Source organism: Cnephaeus nilssonii (genome assembly GCF_951640355.1).
Source record: "Cnephaeus nilssonii genome assembly, chromosome: X".
Lineage (NCBI taxonomy): Eukaryota > Metazoa > Chordata > Mammalia > Chiroptera > Vespertilionidae > Cnephaeus > Cnephaeus nilssonii.
Genome location: NC_137071.1, coordinates 122377686 through 122403094, shown reverse-complemented (window position 1 = coordinate 122403094; position 25409 = coordinate 122377686). Strand labels below are relative to the sequence as shown.

The window sequence follows — 25409 nt, the reverse complement described above, 5'->3', positions numbered from 1 at the left end:
AGCCATTGACTCCCCACAACACCCACCTGTGTTACTGATTGGTCAGTTCCTATGCCAGTCAGCATCAAAAGCTCCACCTCCTTGACAGCCATTTTTTCCCCACTGCAACCACCTTTGGTTCTGATTGGTTGATTCCTATGCCAGTCAGTGTCCAAAGCTCCGCCTTCTAGGCAGCCATTGGCTACCCACCGCACCCACGTTTCATTCTCATTGGTCCGTTTCTATGCCAGTCAGCATCAAAAGCTCCGCCTCCTGGGCAGCCATTGGCTCCCCTCAGCACCCACCTTTGATTCTGATTGGTCAGTTTCTATGCCAGTCAGTGTCAGAAGCTCCACCTTCAGGCAGCCATAGGTTCCCCACAGCACCCACCTTTGGTTCTGATTGGTAAGTTCCTATGCCAATCAGTGTCAAAAGCTACACCTTCTAGGCAGCCATTGGCTATCCACTGCACCCATGTTTGGTTCTCATTGGTCAGTTCCTATGCCAGTCAGCGTCAAAAGCTCCACCTCCTAGGCAGCCATTTGTTCCCCACAGCACCCACCTTTGATTCCGATTGGTCAGTTCCTATGCCAGTCAGTGTCAGAAGCTCCGCCTTCTAGGCAGCCATTGGCTGCCCCCATCCATATTTGGTTCTCATTGGTCAGTTCCTACGCCAGTCATTGTCAGAAGCTCCGCCTGCTAGGCAGCCATTGGCTACCCACCACACCCATACTTCATCCCCATTGGTCGGTTTCTATGCTATCCGCATGAAAAGCTGTGCCTCCTACACAGCCATTGGCTCCCCACAGCACCCATCTGTGGTTCTGATTGGTCAGTTTTTATGCCAGTCAGCAGCAGAAGCTCTGCCTCCTAGACAGCCATAGGTTCCCTACAGCACCACCTTTGGTTCTCATTGGTCAGTCAGTGTCAGAAGCCCCGCCTTCTAGGCAGCCATTTGTTCCCCACAGCACCCACCTTTAGTTCTGATTGGTCGGTTCCTATGCCAGTCAGTGTCCAAAGCTCCGCCTCCTAGGCAGCCAATGGCTACACACTACACCCATATTTTGTTCTCATTGGTCGTTTTTTATGCCAGTCAGCATTAAAAGCTCCTCCTCCTGGGCTGCCATTGGTTTCCCACATCACCCATCTGTGGTTCTGATTGGTCAGTTCCTATGCCAGTCAGCAGCAGAAGCTCCGCCTCCTAGACAACCATTGGTTCCCCACAGCACCCACCTTTGGTACTCATTGGTAAGTTCCTATGCCAGTCAGCATCTCCAAACCTATCTCTGGGCCTTATCAAAGAGGCGGGGCTTAACAGCAGCCCCATAGAGAAAAGAAAAGCCTTGCTGCTCTCGAAGATCAGAAAGAAAGCGGAAGAGAAAGAGAGAGGTAAGTACACTGATCAACAGCTTCCACTGAGGCTGCAGATCAGACCGAATCACTTTCTGGTCTCAGCCACCTGGGCAGTCACTGCTGGGTCGCCAGGCTGCAGCTGGACAACCCAGCGCTGACTTCCGGATGGTCAGCGTTTCGTCGTGAGCGGTAGGTTCAACCTGGGTCTTTATTATTAAGATTATAACCCACTCAAAGCAGCTTAGATCAACCTGCTAACCTTTGTTGTCATCACTGATAATCATAAAAAAAAAACACAGATGGACAAAAGGCAACCCACAGCTTACTGGAAAGGCATTCAGTGGCCGCTCTCCCCAAATGCAACGCAAAGGTGCACAGGGCACTTCAGTTAGGTTTCATATTCACCATTCCATTGGTCTGGGTGAGTCACATGGGTAGTCATGAAAGGCTTCAGCCTTGCCATATTTGGCATAACCTGGGTACCCAGGCATCAGAATGGGGGCAACTAGGGAACAAATAACCATTCTTCAATAAATATACTGGAAGTCAAAATAAAAAGAACATATAAGACTGAGACTTGAGACATCCAAATGGATGTCTTATATGGATTGATTCAAACAAACCCAACGTAAAACTTGAGAGGGAACTTTGAACACTGACTACATATTTGATGCAATTAAGGGACTGTTCGTTTTTTATATAATAGGGTATTGGATTTATGATTTTTAAAGAGCTCTTTCCTTTGAGAGATACATGCTAAAATATAAAATGACACATTTGGTATTTATTTCAAAATAAATCATAAAACAAGCTATAATTTGATTATCATTGTAGGTGGGTGATAGATACATAGGGGATCAAGTGTATCATTTTCTCTACTTTTGTATATATTTGAAAGCTTCCATAATAAAAAGTGAAAATATTTTAAGTTCTTGTATAAAAATACGCAATAAAGAGGCTCATAGTATTACTACTGAGGATGATTTATAAACATTGCAAGCAAAATAACTTAAGCTGCCATAAAGTACTACCGTAATGTAAGGAGAAAAATGCACCAATCAGAAAGGATATATGCACCCCTATGTTCATAGCAGCACAATTTACAATAGCCAAGATTTGGAAACAGCCTAAGTGCCCATCAGCAGATGAGTGGAGCAAATGGATGAATTCTAAAAAGTTCCACAAATCCACTGCTACAATTTCCACATTCAATATACCATTCCCAAGGTGAGTTAAAAGGCAAACATTTTATTTATTTATTTTATAATATTATCTGTGTTTCTTTTTTTAAAATATATTTTATTGATTTTTTACAGAGAGGAAGAGAGAGGGATAGAGAGTTAGAAACATCAATGAGAGAGAAACATCGATCAGCTTCCTCTTGCACACCCCCTACTGGGGATGTGCCCGCAACCAAGGTACATGCCCTTGACAAGAATCGAACCTGGGACCCTTGAGTCCACAGGCCGACGCTCTATCCACTGAGCCAAACCGGTTTTGGCAAAAGGCAAACATTTTAAAAGAAAGGCCTTAAAAACATACATTTTGCAAGGGATTAACTGCAAGTTTAAAAACAAATTCCAGCCCTAGCTGATTTGGCTTAGTGGATAGAGCGAGCATCAGCCTGTGGACTAAAAGGTCCCAGGTTGATTCTGGTCAAGGGCATCAGCCCGGGTTGTGGGCTCGATCCCTGTTAAGGGGTGTGCAGGAGGCAGCCAATCAATGATTCTCTCTCATCATTAATGTTCCTATCTCTCCCTCTCCCTTATGCTCTGAAATCAATAAAAATATAAAAACAAATTCCAAGTTTTCTGTATTCTCAGAACTCATAGTCCTTATTCCTTAAAAAACAGAAATAAAAAAAGTCTCCATTGTTTACATCAGCTCCTTTTCCAGATACCTTTGTATGAGGTCATTATTCATATATTCGGCAAATGGTGAGTACCTATTAAGTGCTAGTCTCCATGGTATAACGGTGAACACACAAGCCTTGCCCTCTAGAAGCAGGTATTCTAGATAGGGCTGCAGATGTGGTATCAGGCCATTACAGCAAAATGCACTAAGACTCTAAGCCTATGTGTGTCTATAAACTCTTTTTAAAATATTTTTTTATTGACTTCAGAGAGGAAAGGAAGAGAGATAGATAGAAACACCAATGATGAGAATCACTGATCAGCTGCCTCCTGAATTTCCCCCACTGCGGTGGGGGGATCAAGCCCACAACCCAGGCATGTGCTCCTGGCCGGAATTGAACCCGGGACCCTTCAGTCCGTAGGCTCACACTCTATCCTATCCACTGAGCCAAACCGGCTAAGGCTAAGCTTTCGTTTTAAAGAATAAGTCTAAGAGTCAGTCATGATGGAAATAATTTATTTCACATGTGTTATTGCCACCATTCTCAATTCTGAATACCTGGGATGCTACCTTTTTATTTTATTGTGTCCTCACCCAAAGATATTTTTCCATTGGTTTTTAGAGAGAGTGGGAGGGGGAGAGACAGAGAGAGAGCAACATCGATGTGAGAGAGACCCATCCATTGGTTGCCTCCAGCACTTGCCCCTATCAGGGCTGGGGATCGAGCATGCAACCCAGGTACATGCCCTTGACCGGAATTGAACCTGGGACCCTTCAGTCCATGGGCTGACACTCTAACCAGAGTCAAACTGGCCAGGACAGGGATGCTACCTCTTTAAAACTGGTTCAAATGTTAACGTATTTTATACTAACTGGGTAAAGAAACAGAATTGGCACAAAGGAGCCAACTACCCCTAATGCTTTGTCAAGAAGTAAAGAATACTTCACATTTCAAAGCTTAAAACTGTATGAAAAACAAAATAAAACCAAGAGCTTCCTCCTCCCAGCTAAAGTCATTTATTTGACCATAAATAAACACTTTGGGAATAGCCATGAGATGCATTATCCTGTATGGTGGAAACCCCCCATCCCCGGATAACATCTTAACGCCCCAAAGTGATTCATTAAGTCTGATTATCCAATGATGTATCTATTGGTATTTCCCTAAAGTTTTTCCCACCGTATCTTTAGTTCATCGTATATGTTTAGCACAAGTTCATTCTACATCCATGACTTTTCAATTATAGCGTTTATGCCACCATTTTGTCAGGATAATTGTAAGTTATAAATACCTCTCTTTCTGTAATCCAAAGCCAACTAAAAAAGAAAGTAGACACCAAAAACCTTTCATGCTTAAAGGCAAATGTATTCAGTTCCTTTCCATGCCGCACATAATAAGGTATCTATGTGCTTGTTATTCCTGTTCTGATTCAAGTTTGGGGCACCTTTGAGAATCCACTTATCCTCCACAGTGAGCTATATTGCACTGTGTGCTAGTAAGCATCTTATGTCGGGGGGAAAGGAACATTCTTAACCTATAGCTCAGTCAAGTGGGGAGTGTTCTGGGAGGACAGGTAGTCTATTGTCTCTTCCGCTGTTGTCATGAGGCTCACAGGAGGGTCATTATCAGTTCGTATCAACAGATGCCTATAGAAGCCATTCAGATATGCTACAGCAGGGAGGAAGGCACAGGAGAAGAGGAGGAGGAGACTCGATGTCCTATGATGGAGTGTAGAGGCTGATCTAGGTACAGACACCGGGAATAACGGAAACGAGGAAGTCCTCCTTAGGATGCCATGCCAAGCAGAAAACCTCCGAAAAATCCACCAGTCACTAGAACGTTCTTCTTCACAAATGACACCATCTGGGAAACAGGAGACAGCGCAATAAGCTATATTGCTAAGGATCTTATTATTATTATTAGAAACTAGAGGCCTGGCACATGAAATTCATGCGTGGGTAGGGTCCCTAGGCCTGGCCTGTGATCAGGGCCAATCTTCCCTGGCTGCCGGCAGCTGGCCCTGCCCACTGCCAGTCGCCTTCTGTGTGTGGGGCAATGGGCCCTGGCACCGCCACCACCCACCCCATTGGGCGATCGGGGCCTGTGGGCTGGGGGCAGCTCCTGCATTGAGCGTCTGTCCCCTGGTCAGTGCATGTCATAGCTGACCAGTCATTCTGCCATCCGGTCAATTTGCATATTACACTTTTATATATATACAGATGGTCTCTTATCTCTGCAATCTTGACAATGCCAATCCCCTCATCTGTTTAGTAGTTTGTACTTTACCCACAGGGTAAGGGAAGCCATGAACAGACCTACATGTGAAAAACAGCCCTGGCTGCTGTGGGGAGAATAAGACTACAGGGAGCCCAGTAGGGAAGCAGACACAGATCAGGAGGTGAGATGGTAGGCGTTTGGATCAAGGTGGTGGCAGGGGTGCTAGTGCACAGTGATCAAATTCAACAGATGTTTTCAAGACAGGACTTCGTGTGACCAGTTGGGGGCTGTGGAGCTGAAGTCAAGTGAGAGTGGAAGGAAGGGGGAGAGACAGAGAGCAACATCGATATTGAGAGACACATCGATTGGCTGCCTCCCGCACCAATGGATTCTGTCTTTAGGAAAAGAGCTAAGAAATCCGCCCAAAAGTTCACACAGGGACAGGGAAGGACAGAGTTCCTGGGGGCAGTTATGGGGAAAGAGTAGAGCTGTATTCAATAAACTGGTTAGAGCAGTGGTCGGCAAACTCATTAGTCAACAGAGCCAAATGTCAACAGTACAAGGATTGAAATTTCTTTTGAGAGCCTAATTTTTTAAACTTAAACGTCTTCTAACGCCACTTCTTCAAAATAGACTCGCCCAGGCCGTGGTATTTTGTGGAAGAGCCACACTCAAGGGGCCAAGAGCCGCATGTGGCTCGAGAGCTGCAGTTTGCCGACCACAGGGTTAGAGCAATTCAATATTTCCAATTTCACTCCTTCCACTTTCTTTAACACCTGCTGTCCAGTGGAGGCTGCTCACTCTGAATCTCAACTCCAAATTTCTCCTTACATTCATCCTATCCATCCATCTGTCCATCCACCCATCCCCCTCTGACACCTTCTTTCAAGGAGATGCTATGTATTCTTATTCTCACACTTCACTACATCAGACGATGACTAAGAGATGAGGTCCTTATTTTCTTAAGTTCCCAAAGCCTCCTACATCCAGTCAAGTTCCTTCTCATCTGAAGCTCCCATGTGTGTGCTCTATCATCTCCACTTCAGAGAGAATGTTGGTAAGAGAACTTTCTTCCAAGTATAACCACCACCTTCAAAAATGTTCATGGGGCCCTAGCTGGTTTGGCTCAGTGGATAGAGCATCGGCCCGAGGACTGAAGGGCCCCAGGTTCAATTCTGGTCAAGGGCACATGCCCTGGATGGGGCTCGATCCCTAGTAGGGGGTGTGCAGGAGGCAGCCGAACAATGATTCTCTCTCATCACTGATGTTTCTATCTCTCTCTCCCTGTCCCTTCCTCTCTGAAATTAATAAAAATATATATTTTGAAAAAAAGTGTTAATGGGGCCTGGCTGGTGTGGCTCGGTGGTTGAGCATAGACCCATGAACCAGGAGGTCATAGTTCGATTCCCTGTCAGGTCACATGTCCTGGTTGTGAGCTCGGTCCTCAGTAGGGGATGTGCAAGAGGCAGCTGATCAATGATTCTCTCATCATTGATGTTTCTCTCTCTCTCCCTTTCCCTTCCTCTCTTTGAAATCAATAAAAACATTTTTAAAAAGTGTTCATGGGCTGAGGACTCTCGGATGGAAGGTGTGGAAGAGTGGGAGGGTGGGAAGTGATCAACCAAAGAACTTATATGCATATATGCATAACCCATGGACACAGACAATACGGTGATGAAGGCCTGGGGTGGGTAGGCTAGAAGGGGTCAATGGGGGGGAAAGAGGGACAAGTGTGATACTTTTAACAAGATTTTTAAAGTGTTCATGGAAAAAGCACATCCAGCATTCTGGCCTAATCATTTCTTTTGAACTGAAGTACAATGACTTCATCACCCAATCACTTAAAGCCACTCACATCCTGAACTTCCTCTGACCTTTTCTACTCCACTACTCCATCCTCCTGTGACCTGAGAGCCCCCTCACTCATACTGGACCCAGGTCTTCCTGTGTCACTTTCACTCCCTCCCGCCACCCCGACTCAACTGGACCTCACATTTCCCTACTTGAGGCATTGTCTTTGCCATCTGCCATCAGGGGGAATGGAAAAAAACTCATACAACTTCCTGAAGTGATTGCCTTCATTCATTACTTTCACTTACTTCCTACTCATTTCTCAAATTGCTCTAGCTTGGCTTTCAACTCCACCACCCCACTAAAAGTGTTCTCACTGAAGTCACTGTTGTGGCTAAATACTGAATTTACTGTTTTCATTCCCCACCTCCCAAATAAGACCATGATCAGCTCTGAGAGGGGAACCAGCCACTATCCTCAGGCATGTGACAGTGCCAGGCCATTAACAGGAATACAAATAGTTGTGGAATAAACCAATTCCAAACCTTTTGGTTAGTTTATAACAAGTTCCCTCTGCGAGTCAAAAGATGGTTTAATCAAACATTAACCTTAAACTTTGTATTATTATACTTCTAGTATCACTAAAGAAGTTTTCTTCAACAATCATGTTTTATAACTGTTTGAATAATAAAGTTTTGGCAGCCAGGCTGGTGTGGCTCAGTGGCTGAGTGTCAACCTATGAACCAGAAGGTCACAGTTGGATTCCCAGTCAGGGCACATGCCCAGGTTGTGGGCTTGATACCCAGTAGGGGCATGCAGGAGGCAGCCAATCGATTATTCTCTTTCATCATTGATGTTTCTAACTTGAACATCAATGATGTTCCTCTCTCTGAAACCTGTTCCTCTCTCTGAAATCAATAAAAATGCATTTTAAAATATAAAGTTTTGGCAAAATGAGAAAAGTGTAAGTTTCATAAATGAGCTTGAGGAAGAGGGATGGAAGAGGGGAACGAAAAGCTGGAACTATCTGGGCTCCTGAACCCCCCCATAAATGCTACTTCCTACTCTGGGTAAAAGACCAGCTTTGCCAACCAACTGCCACCATACAAAAACTGTCCTCATATGCAGATTTTTAATATTTCCTACAACATTTGTGATATCATACTATGTTAGTACAGTTTTGGTAATATTATTATACTTAAAATCCTTTTTTCTTGAAATATTAATGTTTTTTTTAAAATATATTTTATTTATTTTTTACAGAGAGGAAGGGAGAGGGAGAGAGAGTTAGAAACATCGATGAGAGATAAACATCCATCAGCTGCCTCCTGCACACCTACTACTGGGGATGTGCCCACAACCAGGGTATATGCCCTTGACCGGAATCGAACCTGGGACCTTTCAGGCCCCAGGCCAATGCTCTATCCACTGAGCCAAACCGGTTAGGGTAAAATATTAATGTTTATTGCATCTAATCCTATATAATAAAAGGCTAATATGCAAATTGTCCCCCTGGGTGTTCGACCAGGAGACTGGGAGTTCAATCGCTCACTATGACATGAGCTGACTACCAGGGGGCGGCGTGGAACATGGTGGGAGACCAGTGGCAGTGGTGGGGTGCTGAGAGAGCAAGGGAATGAGGAGGCAGGGAGGCCAGGAGGTGGGGAACCGCAAGGTGGCGGCGCGTGGGTGGCGAGGAAAGGAGGAGACGAGGAGGGAGAGAACATGATCAGCCCTGATCGCTGGCCAGGCCTAGGGAACCTACCTGTGCACGAATTTCTTTTCTTTTCTTTTTTAAAATATATTTTATTGAGTTTTTATAGAGAGGAAGAGAGAGGGATAGAGAGCTAGAAACATCGATGAGAGAGAAACATCGATCAGCTGCCTCCTGCACACCCCCTACTGGGGATGTGCCCGCAACCAAGGTACATGCCCTTGACCGGAATCAAACCTGGGACCTTTCAGTCCGCAGGCTGATGCTCTATCCACTGAGCCAAACCGGTTTCGGCTCTGTGCACGAATTTCATGCACCAGGCTTCTAGTCTACACCAATAAAAGAGAAACATGCAAATTACCATCACTCCACTACGCCCAACAGCCAATCAGAGTGAGTATGCAAAATAAACTGAAAATATGGCAGCAGCCCCGCCCCCCAGCCACTCCGGGCCTGTGGGAGTCGGAGAAGTCGGGTGCCAGCGCCTGAGGCTGCCTGCAGCCAGGGAGACCAAGAAGTCGCCTGCCCCGTGATCCCAGGCCACAGCCAGCAGCAGAAGCCTCACGTCCGCCTGCCCCATGTCCTGGGGGAGACTTAGAAACTGGGCCCCAGCGCCTGAGGCTGGGTGCAGCCCGGGAGAAGAAGAAACCACCTTTCCCGTGATCCCAGGCCACAGCCAACTGGAGAAGCCGCCCACCCCACGTCCTTGGGGAGACGAGAAACCGGGTGCCAGCAACAGACTTGCTGCAGCCCGGGAGATAAAGAAGCTGCCTGCCCTGTGATCCCTGGCTGCAGCCAGCTGGAGAAGTCGCCCCTACTGCATCCCAGGAAGACAGAAAAGCTGCCCGCCTGCGGTCCGGGCACCAGCACCTGTGGCTGGCTACAGCCTGGTAGATGGAGAAGCTACCCACCCCGCAGTCCCAGGCACCAGTACCTGCGGTTGGCTATGGCCTGGGAGATGGAGAAGCCGCCCACCCCGTGGTCCTGGGCACCAGCACTTGCAGCTGCAGCCCAGGCAAAGCCACCTGCCCACCATCCCCTGAGGCTGCAGCCGGCCTGGGTGCCTATGGCTGACCAGAGAGAGGGAAGCCCCAATCCCAGGTGCATGTGGTTGGCTGGATGAAGGAATCCTGGGTCCTGGGTGCAGGGCCGAGGCAGAGGTGGTTAGGGGCAATTAAGCCAGCAGGGGCACAGTTAGGGACAATCAGGCTGGCAGGTAGAAGCAGTTAGGGGCAATCAGGCAGGCAGGCGAGCGGTTAGGAGCCAGCAGTTCTGGATTGTGAGAGGGATGTCCAACTGCCAGTTATCCCGAGGGGTCCTAGATTGGAGAGGGTGCAGGCCGGGCTGAGGGACACCCTCCCCCCCTCACATCCCCCCATCCCCCATCTCCCCCCGTGCACAAATTTCGTGCACGGGGCCTCTAGTATTCTTATATTAAAGAACATTTTTCTTGAATAATGGGTGTTTATTGCATGTAACATTATTATATTTAACCCTTTGCACTCGCTTGCTTTTTTCATCGAGCTGCTACCGATGCTAACCGTGTCGAGTCACACTCGACATCCGAGTGCAAAAGGTTAAAATCATTTTTCTTTATTTTTATTTTTTTAAGTATATTTTATTGATTTTTACAGAGAGGAAGGGAGAGGGATAGAGAGTTAGAAACATCGATGAGAGAGAAACATCAATCAGCTGCCTCCTGCACACCCCCCACTGGGGATGTGCCGACAACCAAGGCACATGCCCTTGACCAGAATCGAACCCGGGACCCTTCAGTCCGCAGGCCGACGCTCTATCCACTGAGCCAAACCGGTCAAGGCTAAAATCATTTTTCTTTAGATATTAATGTTTATTGCATGTAACATTACTAAAGATCGTTTTTCTTGAAATAAAAAAATTTTTTTTAATAAAAATTTAAAAAATTAAAAAATCTTTAACTCAATTAAAAAAACACACACAAAAAAAAACTCTCCTCATATACCTGGCTATGTGGAATGGTCTGTTCAGCCTTTTTCTAGCCTGCTAAGTCATTTACCACTCAGCTATGTGCTTTCCTACTCCCCCAAATTTGCTGACATTTGTTGTCTACTGATATTCCTCTCCTGTTCCCTTGGTCCTTGTGGATTTAACCACTTTTATTTTGTTGCTGTCATTTAGATATATTTCAGAAGGAAGCAGAGAATTGCTATGTTTAATCTGCCAACATTTAACCCGAGTTCACCTATTACCACCTCTTCTATTTGATTACATGACTTTCTCCCGTCACTGCTACTAGAGTGTGAGTGCCTCAAAGACAAGGCCTAGTTCAGTTTACCACTAAATCATAAATCCTTTCCCTTTCTCTGTGAATCCAGAACTCCATTGCTTCAGGCTATGGAAGGTGCCAGCCATTTATTTCTCTACAGTTCAGTGTAATTATTACTTTGGGACATCTAACATATTTCTCTTTTTCAAATATATTTTTACTGATTTCAGAGAGGAAGGGAGACAGAAACATCAATGATGAGAGATAATCAATAATTGGCTGCCTCCTGCATGCCCCCTACTGGGGATCGAGCCCACAACCCTGGGCATGTGCCCTGACTGGGAATCAAACAGTGATCTCCTGGTTCATAGATCAACCCTCAACCACTGCACCACACCAGCTAGGCTAATAAAGCAGTAGCAAAACACATCCTTTTAAAAAGGAAAACTTTTTCCTGTTCCTCCAGTGCCAGCCAATATAACCTAACCCGGTTTTGTGCAAACCACACCCCATGGGTCAAATCCAGCTGGCTGCATGCTTTAAAATCAACTTCCATCATATCACAGCTGCACCCACTTTGTCTGAATATCATTTATGACTATTTTCGTGCTATACAGTGGAGTTCAGTATTTATAACCACATGGCTTACAAAGCTGAAAATATTTACCATTTGGCCCTTTACAAGAAAAGGTTGCCACCCCCAAGGTTAGACATTCTACTAGTTGTACACTGAGTGGCCAGATTATTATGATCTCTGAACGCATAATAATCTTGGCCACTCAGAGTGAGTGTGAGTGTGTGTGTGTGTGTGTGTGTGTGTGTGTGTGTGTGTGTGTGTATTAGAGGCCTGGTACATGAATTCATGCATGGGTGGGGGCCACTCGTGTGTGTGTGTGTGTGTGTGTGTGTGTGTATTAGAGGCCTGGTGCATGAATTCATGCATGAGTGGGGGCCACTCATTGTGTGTGTGCGCGTGTGTATATTGGGAGGCCCGGTGCATGAATTCGTTCATGGGTGGGGTCCGGCCAGCCTGGCCAGGGGGAGGGGACATGGATGGTTGGCCGGCCTGCCTGCTGGTCAAACTCCTGGTCAAGGGGGCAATTTGCATATTAGCCTTTTATTATATAGGATATACACTGAGTGGCCAGATTATTATGCGTTCAGAGATCATAATAATCTGGCAACTCAAGTGTATGTAGAACTGGTCAAGTAGGGACATTGCAGAGCTCTGAATGCATGGATAAAAAAACGATCATATTGGCGATGCCATCTGCATCCTTATCCTCCTCCTCACTTGCTGCATTGCCCCCATCCCTACAAGAACTAGTTCAAGAGATGATGGACTCATGTACGGGGACATTTTCACTCACTGACAAGTCACCAAACACCTCAATCGTCCAACTTTTTAAAAAAATGTCTCTGGCCTGGCCAGAGTGGCTCAGTTGGTTGAGTGTCATCCTGTGCACTGAAAGGTTGTAGGTTCGGTTCCCAGTCGGGGCATGTACGGAAGACAACGAAGTGATGTTTCTGTTGCTCTCTCTCTTTCTCTCTGTTTCTGTTTCTCTCTCTCCCTCCCTCCCTCTCTCTAAGCATGTCCCTGGGTGAGGTTTAAAAAAATGCCTGAGCCCAGCCGGCATGGCTCAGTGGTTGAGCATTGACCTATGAACCAGGAGGTCACGGTTCGATTCCCGGTCAGGGCACATGCCCAGGTTGTGGGCTCCATCCCCAGTTTGGGTGTGCAGGAGGCAGCTGATCAATGATTCTTGCTCAGCATTAATGTTTATCTTTCTCTCTCTCCCTTCCTCTCTGAAATCAATAAAAATATATATATTTTTTAAAATGTCTGAGGTGAAGCTATTCCATACAAAGCTGACAAATAGATGTCTAGGCCCATTTTTGGACACGCAAAACTGTCTGCACCCTTTACACACTTCATATAAACAAAACCAGTCGCACCTCCTCGGCTTTGCTTTTCACCTCTGTAGGTAAGTGGTTGCTCTTGCGGATCTTCAGCTGTTCCTTGGCCTTCTTCATGTCCTTCTCTACTCGTTGCCAGTCAATTTTGATGTAGCCAGTATGGTTTGCAATCTATAGTTTCAACAACAGCAAGAAATAAGAAACATAGGCTCGTTATTTCTTTTTGTCAGGAAAAATCACTGAAGTGCTTTATCAAAAACCCTTCTGACTCCATTTTTGGAGACATTTGCCATCCAGCACTTTGTAGGACAATGATATTCACTGAACATCTACTCAGCATTCACCCTATGTACAAGGCCCTATGCCTGGCACCAGAATTCAATAGATAGCCTTTCAATGACTCCTGGCAATTCTTTTACTTTATTTATACACTTACCCCTCTCTAAAAAGTTTTAAGTTAGAGCCCTGGCTGGTTTTGTTTCCGTGGTTAGAGTGAGAGGGAGAAATAGGTACTTTGTCCCCATGTTATAAATGAGAAAATAAAATGCAATTAGTAATTGATGAAGTCTGACTCAAAGGTCGCTGGCATTTCAAACAGTACATGTATACAAGTGCAAAGATTATTCTAGTGTAATATAGGCAGGGTTACATTACAGCTCCTCATACCACATCCCTAATGGGCAAGCGGGATTTCCAAACATCTAGGAATATTTCACATACAGACCTGAAGGAGAAAAAATCCTCCTCCCACAGCTGTTGCAGCCAACTTTCCAACCTTCTGGAATATGAAACCTGTGCACCTACAAGAACCAAACCACCATGAGACAAGTCAACAGGCTGTTAAATACACAAAATCAGTTATGATATATATATAATGAAATATTAAAATTATTATATAATATATATCTGAAATATCATTTAGCCTTAAAAAATTGAGAAAATCTTACCATTTGCAACAACATGGATGGACCTACAGGGCATTATGCTAAGTGAAATAAGACGGAGAAAAACAAATACTGTATTATCTCATTTATACACTGAGTGGCCAGATTATTATGATCTCTGAACACATAATAATCTGGCCACTCGGTGCATGAATTCGTGCATGGGTGGGGTCTGGCCAGCCTGGCCAGGGGGAGGGGACATGGGCGGTTGGCCGGCCTGCCTGCTGGTCGAACTCCTGGTCGAGGGGACAATTTGCCTATTAGCCTTTTATTATATAGGATATACACTGAGTGGCCAGATTATTATGCGTTCAGAGATCATAATAATCTGGCCACTCAGTGTATATATATTAGAGGCCCGGTGCATGAATTCGTGCATGGGTGGGGTCTGGCTAGCCTGGCCAGGGGGAGGGGACATGGGCGGTTGGCCAGCCTGCCTGCTGGTCAAACTCCTGGTCGAGGGAACAATTTGCCTATTAGCCTTTTATTATATAGGATATACACTGAGTGGCCAGATTATTATGCATTCAGAGATCATAATAATCTGGCCACTCAGTGTATGTGGAATCCTAGAAAAAGATAGAGCCCCACCTGGTTTTGCTCAGTGGTTAGTGTCAGCCCACTGACTGAAGGGCCATGGGTTCGATTTCAGTCAAGGGCACGTACCTGGGTTGCAGGCTCGATCCCTGCCCCAGTCAGGGCACATGGAGGAAGCAACCAATCAATGTGTCTCACATCAATGTTTCTCTTTCTGTGTCTCTCCCCCTCCCTTTCACTCTCTCTAAAAATTCAATGGGGTAGCCCTAGCCGGTTTGGCTCAGTGGATAGAGCATCGGCCCGCAGAACGAAGGGTTCCAGGTTTGATTCCAGTCAGGAGCACATGCCTGGGTTGCAGGCTCGGTCCAACATGCAGGAGGCAGCCCATCAATGATTCCCTCTCATAATTGATGTTTCTCTATCTCCCTCACCCTTCCTCTGAAATAAATAATTTTTTTAAAAAAGATAAAAAAAATCAAAAGGGGAAAAATACCCTGGGGTGAGGATTAACAAAACAAAACAAAAAACAAAAAGAAAAAAGAAAAAGATAGAGAACAGGGGGAGGGAGAATTGGAGGAAGGTGGTCCAAAGATACTAACTTATAGTTATAAGACAAATAAATACCAGTGATGTAAAGTACATGATTACTATAGTTAACACTGCTGTATGATAAATAGGAGAGTTATTAAGAGAGCAAATCCTAAGAGTTGTCATCACAAGGAGACTTTTTCTTCTTTTTTTTATTGTATCTATATGAAATGATGGATGTTAACCAAACCTACTGTGGTAATCATTTCACAATATATGTAAATCAAGCCATCATGCTGTACGCCTTAAACTTATACAGTGATATATGTCAACTAGTGGCCCGGTGCACGAAATTCATGCACATTAAAAGGGAATTAATTAGAAGAAATATTTTAATATTGCTATTTGCCCTTTCTATGTAATAGAAGTGTCAGAGATTAAAGAAAATTAGTAAAATGTATATAAAATCTCCCTCCTGTCAGAGTCTGGGGCGCGCCGCGGGACCCAGAGTCAAGTCCCTGCCCACCACCCATAAGCACTTTGAAAACGCAGGAGACCCAGACCCAAGCTGGCCCCACCCCCATTGGGTGAGACCCAGACCCATCTGGCCCCTCCCCCGTCAAGCCCCTCCAGGTGGGGGCGCAGCCTCAGGTACCCTGGCCTGGCGCCGGGTGGGGGGATGCAGTCTCAAGTAAGCCCCGGCGGGAGGGGGTCGTAGCTTCAGGTCGCCTGGCCCGGTGCTGAGGCGGGGGGCATGGCCTGAGGTCTCCTGGCCCAGAGCCGGGGCAGGGCTTGAGGTCCCCTGTCAAGCCCTGCCAGGCTGGGGGGGCATGGCCTGAGGTCCCCCGTCAAGACCCACTGGGCGGGGGGTGCATCCTGAGGTACCGTCAAGCCCTGGGGTCGGGAGGCGCCCAGCTCAGTTCCGGGGGCGCAGCCTGAGGTCTCCTGGCCTGGCGCCGGGGTGGGGAGCACGGCATGAGGTGTCCCGGCCTGGCACTTGAGGTCCCCCGTCAAGCCCCACTGGGCGAGGTGCGCGGTCTGAGGTCCCCCATCAAACCCCGTGGGGCGGGGGGCACGGCCTGAGGTCTCTTGGCCCAGTGCCAGGATGGGGGGTGTAGCCTGAGGTCTCCCAGCCCGGAGCTGGGGCGGGGGGCACGTCCTGAGGTTCCCCGTCAAGCCCAGCTCCCCCCCCTCAGTGTCACGTCAGCGCTGAACGGGGACTCACACAGGCAGCGTGATGTTAGCCCTAGGGACAGAGGTCCCTGCCCGGTCCCCACCCACAGACTGGTCATGACTGGGACACCATAATGGACAAATTAGCATATTACCCTTTATATGTATAGATTACTTCTCACTAAAACTGGGGGAAATGAGGATAGATGATAACAGTACCGATTTCAGAGTTGTGAGAAGGAAATGATTATATGGCATGTAGTAATTTGTGTAACCACTAAATCGCACTTTAATATGTTTTGATAAATGCTACACATTAAGTGATCTATTTCACAGAAGCCAACATGCTTTTATTGGCTAAAGGAGGTGATTCCTATCACCCTGACACTAAAGCATGTAAACAAAGACACCGGACATCTTTCACATCACTCACCATCCAGTGACACCTCCGATTAACAGCTGTGTTGCGACGCTGTACTTTTCAGCCGAGGGCCCAGTTTCTGGCCCGAATAACTTGCGCCACCACGGCTGCTTCTTAGCATATTCTGCAAGGTCCAGTGACTCAAAATGCCCTACAAGGATGAAGATAGTGAATAAGAACAAGGACACTTTTCCAATAAATTACTACCATTCCTAACTAGATTAAGAGATTTAAAAAGAGGTAGTTGGAATAAGAACCCCCCAATATTATTCTATTTTAAATAGTAAATTAGCTCTGAAATTCTGACTGGCAATTCCTGAAAATCCGACTGAAATGAAAAAATAATTATTTGTCTTAGAGGAAAACAACCTAGATGATTTAGAGACCGTAACTCTAGTTTTTCCTCTCGTATTTAAAAACCATCAAAAAGCCCTAGCTGGTTTGGCTCAGTGGACAGAGCATCGGCCTGCGGACTGAAGAGTCCCGGGTTCAATTTTGGTCAAGGGCACATGCCCGGGTTTCGGGTTCGATCTCCAGTAGGGGGCGTGGAGGTGGTGGCCGATCAATTATTCTCTCTCATCATTGATGTTTCTATCTTTCTCTTCCTCTCTGAAATCAATAAAAATATATTTTTTAAAAAGTCCACCAAAAAGACATAGGAAAAACTACTAGTAATACTTAATAATGCATTCTAAATGAAATGGATTTCTTTCATTTTCTTCTCCTTTTCAGGAGTAACTCAATAATATTCAATGGCCCACAAATTGCTAGATTCTGAGTATTATGTGGATCTCCAGTGATAATATGAGGTAATGTTTAATTGAGCTCTTACTAGTCACCAGGCAAAGTGCTATGCAATAAACATGTACATCTAATGAAACACATAGAACAAGGTACTATTTATTAACCCCATTTTATAATAAGAAATGGAAGCCCAGGCCTGGCTGGTGTAGCTCAGTGGTTGAGCATTGACCCATGAACCAGGAGGTCCCTGTTCAATTCCCAGTCGGAGCACATGCCCGGGTTTCAGGCTCCATCCCCAATGGGGGGGCGTGCAGGAGGCAGCCAGTCAATGATTCTCTCATCATTGATGTTTCTATCACTCTCTCCCTTTCACTTCCTCTCTGAAATCAATAAAAAAATTTTTAAAAAAAGAAATGGAAGCTCAGAAGTTAAGTGATTTGCCCAAGAAGGGAAATAGAGTTAATAACATGTCTAATCCTTTTCTCTGTGGGAAGATAATGTAGGAATAAATTTAATGAAAGATGCACAAGATCTCTACACTGTAAATAACAAAACACCACAGAGAAAATGAAGAATAACCTAAATTAATGGAGATATATTACTCTATGTTTTATAAGACAACTAGAGGCCCGATGCACGAAATTCGTGCATGGGGTGCGGGGGTCTCCTCAGCCCAGCCTGCACCCTCTCCAATCTGGGACCCCTCGGGGGATGTCCAGTTGCTGGTTTAGGCCCAATCCTGCCTAAACTGGCAATTGGACATTCCTCTCACAATCCGGGACCACTGGCTCCTAACTGCTCACCTGCCTGCCGGCCTGATTGCCCCTAACTGTCCCCCCCTGCTGGCATGGTCGCCCCCAACTGCTCCCCCCGCCGGCCTGGTCACCCCCAACTGCCCCCCTCTGCCAGCCCTGTCACCCCTCACCGCCCCCCCTGCCAGCCTGGTTGCCCCCAACTGCCCCCCTGCCAGCCTGGTTGCAACCAACTACCCCCCCCCACCAGCCTAGTCACACCCAACTGCCTCCCCCGCTGGCCTGGTTGCCCCTAACTGCCCGCCCTGCCAGCCTGGTCGCCCCTAACTGCCTGCCCCGCCGGCCTGGTTGCCCATCACTGCCCGCCCTGCCGGCCTGGTCGCCCCTAACTGCCCCCCCCCCCCGCCGGCCTGGTCACCCCACACAGCCTGCTGTTTGGTCGTTACTGTTACTGTGACAGAGTCCCAGACAATTTGCATGTTCCTCTATTATTAGTATAGATAATTTTAAGATGTTCATTCTCTCCATACTGATCTATAGACTCAATGGAATCCCAATCAAAAAGCAGGTTTTTATCTAGCAACTAGAGGCCTGGTGCACAAATTCATGCACAAATTCGTGCATGGGTGGGGTCCTCTGGGTAGCCTGTGGGGATCAGGCCGAAGCCCATGGTCCAAGGCTGCCTGCAGCTCCTACCTGCCACTCCCACTCATCCCAGCCCCACTGCACTTGCCACGGGCTCAGGCCCAATCAGTCCTGATTGGCTTGGGGCCACTGCAGCAGTACTCACCAGCCGTGAGCCCTGCCTCTGGCATCCTCCCGAAGGGAGTGGCCTGTGTGATCAGGCTGAAACTGGCTCTCCGACATCCCCCAAGGTGTCCGGATTGTGAGAGGGCGCAGGTCAGGCCAAGGGACCCCACCAGTGCACGATCGGGGCCAAGGAGGAACCGCAGGAGGGCTTCAGGGCATGTCCGGCCCCGTCTTGCCCAGTCCCAACCAGGGCTGGCCAGGGAGGGACACGGGAGGTTGACCGCAGGAGGGCTCCAGAGCATGTCCAGCCCATCTTGCTCAGTCCCGATCAGCCAGACCACAGCAGCAAGTAAACCTGCTGGTCAGAGCATCTGCCCCCTGGTCGTCAGTGCATGTAATAGTGACTGGTTGACTGCCCCCTGGTGGTCAGTGCATGTCTTAGCAAGTGGTTGAGTGGCTTTAGCATATCATTAGCATATTACGCTTTGATCATTTGAACAGTAGACCAGTCAGTCACCAGACGACTGGACACTTAGCATATTAATTAGGCTTTTATTATATAGGATTGACAAACTGCTTCTAAAATGAATAGGAAGATGCAAAGGGCCCAGCGTACTGTTCTAGTTTCTATGGCTATACAACAAATTACCCCCAAAATTTCATGGAGCAAAACAATTACTGATTGTGCTCTCAGACTCTGTGGATCAGGCATTCAGACAGGATGCAGCATCACAGCACATGCCAGTTGCATGATGTGCGAGGCTTCAACTAAGACTTACAGGCAGGGATCTGAAATCATCTACTACAGTCACACACACAGGCTGCCCCTCTATGTGGTTAGTTTGGACTGCCTTAGAGCATGGTGTCTAGGTTCAAGGGTGCCTGTTCCAAAGGAGAAAGTGAGAGAGGGAGGGAGTCTGAGTGGTGGGCAGAATGACCATTTAAGGCCTAGCCTCAGAAGCCAAGCACTGTTACTTCCACTGCATCCTGTTGGACCAGCCACAAACTCCCGCTCAGATTCAAGAGGGGACACAGACCCCATCAATTCAGTGGAAGTGTTACCAGAAAGGGGACCTGGCCTAAGGGTCTGCCTAGGGCCAGCCAGTAGTGTGTGGATTCTTGACTTCATGAAGGAAAAGTTTCACAAGTCCAGGTGAATTTTAGAGGATGTTTATTAAAGCTGGAGACAAGGAAGGGCTTAGGATAATAGGAGAAGTACTAGGTGGGTTAATGAGCCTAGGCTGGGTTGCTTTAGCTCTCTAAAACGACAGAGAGAAGGAGGCCTTGGAGACAGGTTCAGGGGGCGTTGCTTGGGATGAAATGCCACTACCCCTCACTGCCCTGGTTGCAAGCCTTGTGGGGTCACTTAGTGATTGATATAGAATAGTAAGGAGCTAGGAAAATTCCAGGACAAGTGGAATAGGAGAAACTAAAACAGATAGTTAAATAGCAGTTTACAGCCACCGAGTAAATCCTATCTTCCCTAAACTAAGGACACTTCTCCTCCCCAACCAGAGGATACATAGCTTCAGTCACCCTACTCAAGAGAGAAAGATAACAGAAATCCAACTAGTGCCATTTGAGAGCCACACCCAAGGACAGAAAAACTAAGAGAAACTCGTTTTGGTCTGCATAAAGCTGATGAATATTCTATTGATCCACCCCTAAGACCTCCCCTAAACACCCAACCTTTAAAACCCCTGAAAATTAAGGTTCCTGTGTGCTCCCCCTCCTCCGCCCCCCCTATCCCCTGCCATGTATGCCCAAACATCTAAGAGACCCCACGAGACTTACAACCAGGGATACAATGGGCAGCAACTGCTCAGTCCCAGGGTGCTCTCCCTCCTGGGACCATGCCTGTGCCATTCCCTTCCTCTCTCTTCCCCCCATAGGCATGTATCCCCAAACCTCTAAGGGAACTCATGACACTTGCAACCAGGGGAGCAGCGGGTAGCGGCAGCTTGTCCTGGGCTAACCCCCTGAACCTGTCTCCAAGGCCCCCTTCCCTCTGACTTCCCAGTGAGCCAAAGCAGCCCAGCCTAGGCTCTCCTGTTGCTTCTTCTATGCCCTTCTTTGTTCCACTGTCCTAAGTGTGTTTTTGCTTCAGTCAATAAATTCTTGCTTGCTTCTCTACATTTTGTCTCTTGACTGAAATATTTCCTTCAAGAAGACAAGAACTGAGGTCTGGTTGAGTTTAGGAGATGCATGCCTGTAGGGGAAGAAGGGAGTAGGGGAGGGAGCTCACGGTGGACCTTGATTTTTGAGGGGTTTTCAAGGCTGGGCATTTAGGGGAGGATCTAATAGAATACTCATCAACTTTATGCTGATGGACCAAAATGAGATTTATTCTCTTAACTCCATCTGTCCTTGGGTGTGGTTGGCAAATGGCACTAATTGGATTCCTGCTGAGTAGTGTGGTTTAAGCTATTTTCCCTCTGTTGGGGGAGAAATGTAAACCATTTACTCTTAGTGTCCCTGGTTTAGGGAAGATAGAAATTACTACATGGCAAACTGCTGTTTAACTATCAGTTTCAGTTTCCCTATTGGGTGTATCCTGGCTTACTAGCCTGTCTCAGAAGGAATGTCAAAGCCATAGTGAAAAAAAGCATGTGGAATGGAAGATGTTGCTGCAATCATTTAGGACAGTGGTCGGCAAACTCATTAGTCAACAGAGCCGCAGTTTACCGACCACTGATTTAGGAAAACACAACGTGCCATAAGTGACCAAAGAATTTGGGGCGCGGGGAGAACAAAGATCAAAGAATTTCAAGACTTACAAAGCTACCATATTTGACACAGTGTAGAACTGACCTAAGGATACACATATAGTCATTTAATTTTTGAAACATGGCACCAATGTAATTAAATGGATAATGAAACTCTTCAACAAATTGTATTAGAACTATTAGGTGTCTGTAAAAACAAAAACCTCAATCCCTACCTTAGATATCATACACAAAATACAACTGAAGGATTAATTCACGATGGATTATAGATCCCAATTCCCCAGTTCCAAAGTATGGATGTTTGAAAAATTGGGCCTTCTATGGCCTCACAAGTAGTTAAATAAAAAACTGTTTTCTAACATAAGAAAACATTACTGCTGTCCGTCCAGCGTGGCTCAGTGGCTGAGTTTCAACCTATGAACCAGGAGATCATGGTTCGATTCCACGTCAGGGCCCTTGCCCTGGATCCAGGCTCGATTGTCATTAAGGGGGTGTGCAGGAGGCAGCCAATCAATGATTCTCTCTCATCACTGATGTTTCTCTCTCTCTCTCCCTCTCTGAAAGCAATCCTATATAATAAAGAGGTGATATGTAAATTGACCATCACACCCTCGCACAAGATGGCCGCCCCCATGTGGTCACAAGATGGCCACCACAAGATGGCCGGCAGGGGAGGGCAGTTGTGGGCAATCAGGCCTGCAGGGGAGGGCAGTTAGGAGCGACCAGGCCAGTAGGGGAGGGAGTGCAGTTGAGGGGGACCAGGCCTGCAGGGGAGGGCAGTTGGGGGCGACCAGGCCGGCAGGGGAGGGCAGTTGGGGATGACCAGGCCTGCAGTGGAGGGCAGTTGGGGTTGACGAGGCTTGCAGGGGAGGGCAGATGGGGGCAACCGGGCCTGCAGGGGAGGGAAGTTGGGGGTGACCAGGCCGGCAGGGGAGGGCAGTTGGGGGCAACTGGGCCTGCAGGAGAGGGCTGTTGCGGGGGACTGGGCCTGCAGGGGAGGGCAGTTGGGGGCGACCAGGCAGGCAGGGGAGGGGAGTTGGGGGTGATCGGGCTTGCAGGGGAGGGCAGTTGGGGGTGACCGGGCCGGCAGGGAAGGGCAGTTGGGAGTGACCAGGCCTGCAGGGGAGAGAGGAGAGGGAGGGCAGTTGGGGGGGGCCAGGTCTGCAGTGGAGGGCAGTTAGGAGTGACAAGGCCTGCAGGGGAGAGAGGGGAGGGAGGGCAGTTGGGGTGGGCCAGGTCTGCAGTGGAGGGCAGTTGGGGCGACCAGGCCAGCAGGGGAGGTCAGTTGGGGGTGACCGGACCTGCAGGGGAGGGCAGTTGAGGGTGACTGGGCCGGCAGGGGAGGGCAGTTGGGGCAACCAGGGCTGCAGGTAGGGCAGTTGGGGGCGACTGGGCCTGCAGGGGAGGGCAGTTGGGGGCAACCAGGCCTGCAGGGGAGGGCAGTTGGGGGCGACTGGGCCTGCAGGGGAGGGAGAGCAGTTAGGGGGGGGACCATGCCTGCAGGGGAGGGCAGTTAGGGGGAACCAGGCCAGCAGGGGAGGGCAGTTGGGGGCGACCAGGCTTGCAGGGGAGGGCAGTTGGGGGGAACCAGGCCTGCAGGGAGGGCAGTTTGGGGTGACCAGGCCTGCAGGGGAGGGCAGTTTGGGGTGACCAGGCCTGCAGGGGAGGGAGGGCAGTTGGGGGGGACCAGGCGAGCAGGGGAGGGCAGTTTGGGGTGATTGGGCCAGCAGGGAAGCAGTTAGGCGTCGATCAGGCTGGCAGAGGAGTGGTTTGGGGGCGATCCGGCTGGCAGGCAGGCGAGCATTTGGGAGCCAGTAGTCCCAGATTGTGAGAGGGATGTCCGACTGCCAGTTTAGGCCAGATTCCTAAACTGGCAGTTGGACATCCCCCAAGGGGTCCCAGATTGAAGAGGGTGCAGGCTGGGCTAAGGGACACCCCCCACCCCCAGTGCACAATTTTCATGCACCAGGCCTTTAGTAAAAATATATTTAAAGGAAAAAGAAAGAAGACATTACTGTCACAAAGTTCAAGGACTCCATAGTTTTCACTCTTTCCCTTGGTTAAATATCACTGAAAATAAGAATGAGTTTTGAGTTTTGCTTTCATGTAATTTTACCAAGCCCCTTAGCTCAGCGTTATGTGGTTATTGCTATGATAAAGATTGAAATTTATGTCAACCTCAAAATTTCTGGTAATAATTTCCTAGGTGCAAATACTTGATCAACCTACACATTTGAAGTGAATAAAGGCAGACTTCTCTGCAGGAAAATAATAACATTGTGCATTGCAATCCCTTAGTCACCTATATTCAGTGGTATGTTTATAAATGTTTAACAACCAGTTTTGGGGGGAGGGCTGATTTGTAGTGTGTTCCCATTTCCTTGGTGTATTCACTCACTGTGAGTGTGACATCACTGAATTGTGACATCACTGAACACAGTTTGGGAAGAGATACAGTAAGTAGTGCAGCATATTGCTATTTCTATCACATAGATACATTAAGTGTAAAGAGCCTTCAGAGCATAAATAACAGTAAAACATGGCAAATAATAAAGTGATGTTTTGACTATTTTCACTGTCTTTGTTTTAACATAATTTATGTAATTTTTAAATTGGTTTCAGAGAGGAAGGGAGAGGGAGAGAGAGAAACAATGATGAGAGAGAATTATTGATCAGCTGCCTCCTGCATGCCCCCCACCTGCAACCCAGGCAAGTGCCCTTGACGGGAATTGAACTGGGGACCCCTTCAGTCCACAGGCAGATGCTCTATCCACTGAGCCACACCAGCCAGGGCATAATTTACGTAATTTTAAGTTTATATAATTGACTTTTTAAAATTTATCTTTCGCCTGGCTGGTGTGGCTCAGTGGTTGAGCATTGACCTATGAACCAGGAGGTAACCCTTGGATTCCCAGTCAGGGCACATGCCCGGGTTATGGGCTCCATCGCCAGTAGGGGGCGTGCAGGAGGCAGCCGATCAGTGATTCTCTCTCATTGATGTTTCTATCTCTTCCTCTCCCTTCCTCTCTGAAATCAATAAAAACTATTTTTATATTTGTTTAAAGTATTACAGATGCTGCGTCCATGGGTTATGCATATAAATTCTGTTGTTAATCTCTTTCCACCCACCCCAACCCCCTTTCCCTGAGATTGTCTGTTCCACATGGCTCTGTTTAGTACTTGAATCTTGTAAGCAAGTACTGAATTGACTATAACTATGAAGCATTCAAAGTAGGGTAAGAGCATGATTTAAAGACGTGTTCCCCTGCGTATTATATTATTGGGATTGGGAATCTTCCTTTGACTACACAGACTAAAGAAGACTTTCAAAGTACCATCCCAAGGATACTACTCTTTAAAAACCATCAACAGCGCCGGGGAGGCGCCTCGCACACAGAAAAACACCTGCCAGGGGTTTGACATGTGCGTTCAAAGGGAGAAATAAGCCGCTTTAGTCTCAAAGTGCCAGACCTACCGAGAACAGGGATGGAACAGGACGGAATGTCTCAGGGCTTAGGTTTTGGGGGCGGCGCCGGAAGTCTGAGCCCAACAGGAGGCAACACCCCGGGCAGATCGGCCCCTGACTGGCGCCTGACCTTGGCCGGACCCTAGGAACGGCCTGGGACAGGGGCAAACCCCGGACGCCCACCCCGTTCCGGCGCTGTTAGGGCTCCCGAGGGAGCTCTGCCGGGCTATGGAGCCTCCCCCTTCCTCAGCCCAAGAAGGTGGCTGCCGCGGCGCCGGCGGCGCGCGTGCTCGCTCT

At 47.6% G+C, this 25409-nt stretch overlaps 1 protein-coding gene across 4 annotated transcripts in view; it reads right to left on the bottom strand.

Moving 5' to 3' along the window:
- Positions 1 to 25409, bottom strand: part of FUNDC2 (FUN14 domain containing 2) — a 39706-nt gene that overhangs the window by 14118 nt on the left and 179 nt on the right. For 3 of the 4 annotated variants that reach the window (XM_079765133.1, XM_079765134.1, XM_079765135.1), the window contains exons 2-4: positions 16687 to 16825; positions 13796 to 13871; positions 13111 to 13242 (exon numbers count right to left, since the gene is read on the bottom strand). In XM_079765133.1, coding sequence (XP_079621259.1) covers positions 13111 to 13242; positions 13796 to 13871; positions 16687 to 16825 — 347 coding nt within the window. Of the gene's footprint in view, positions 1 to 2146; positions 5051 to 13110; positions 13243 to 13795; positions 13872 to 16686; positions 16826 to 25409 lie in introns of those variants that run through there. The other variant, XM_079765136.1, reaches the window with a different exon arrangement.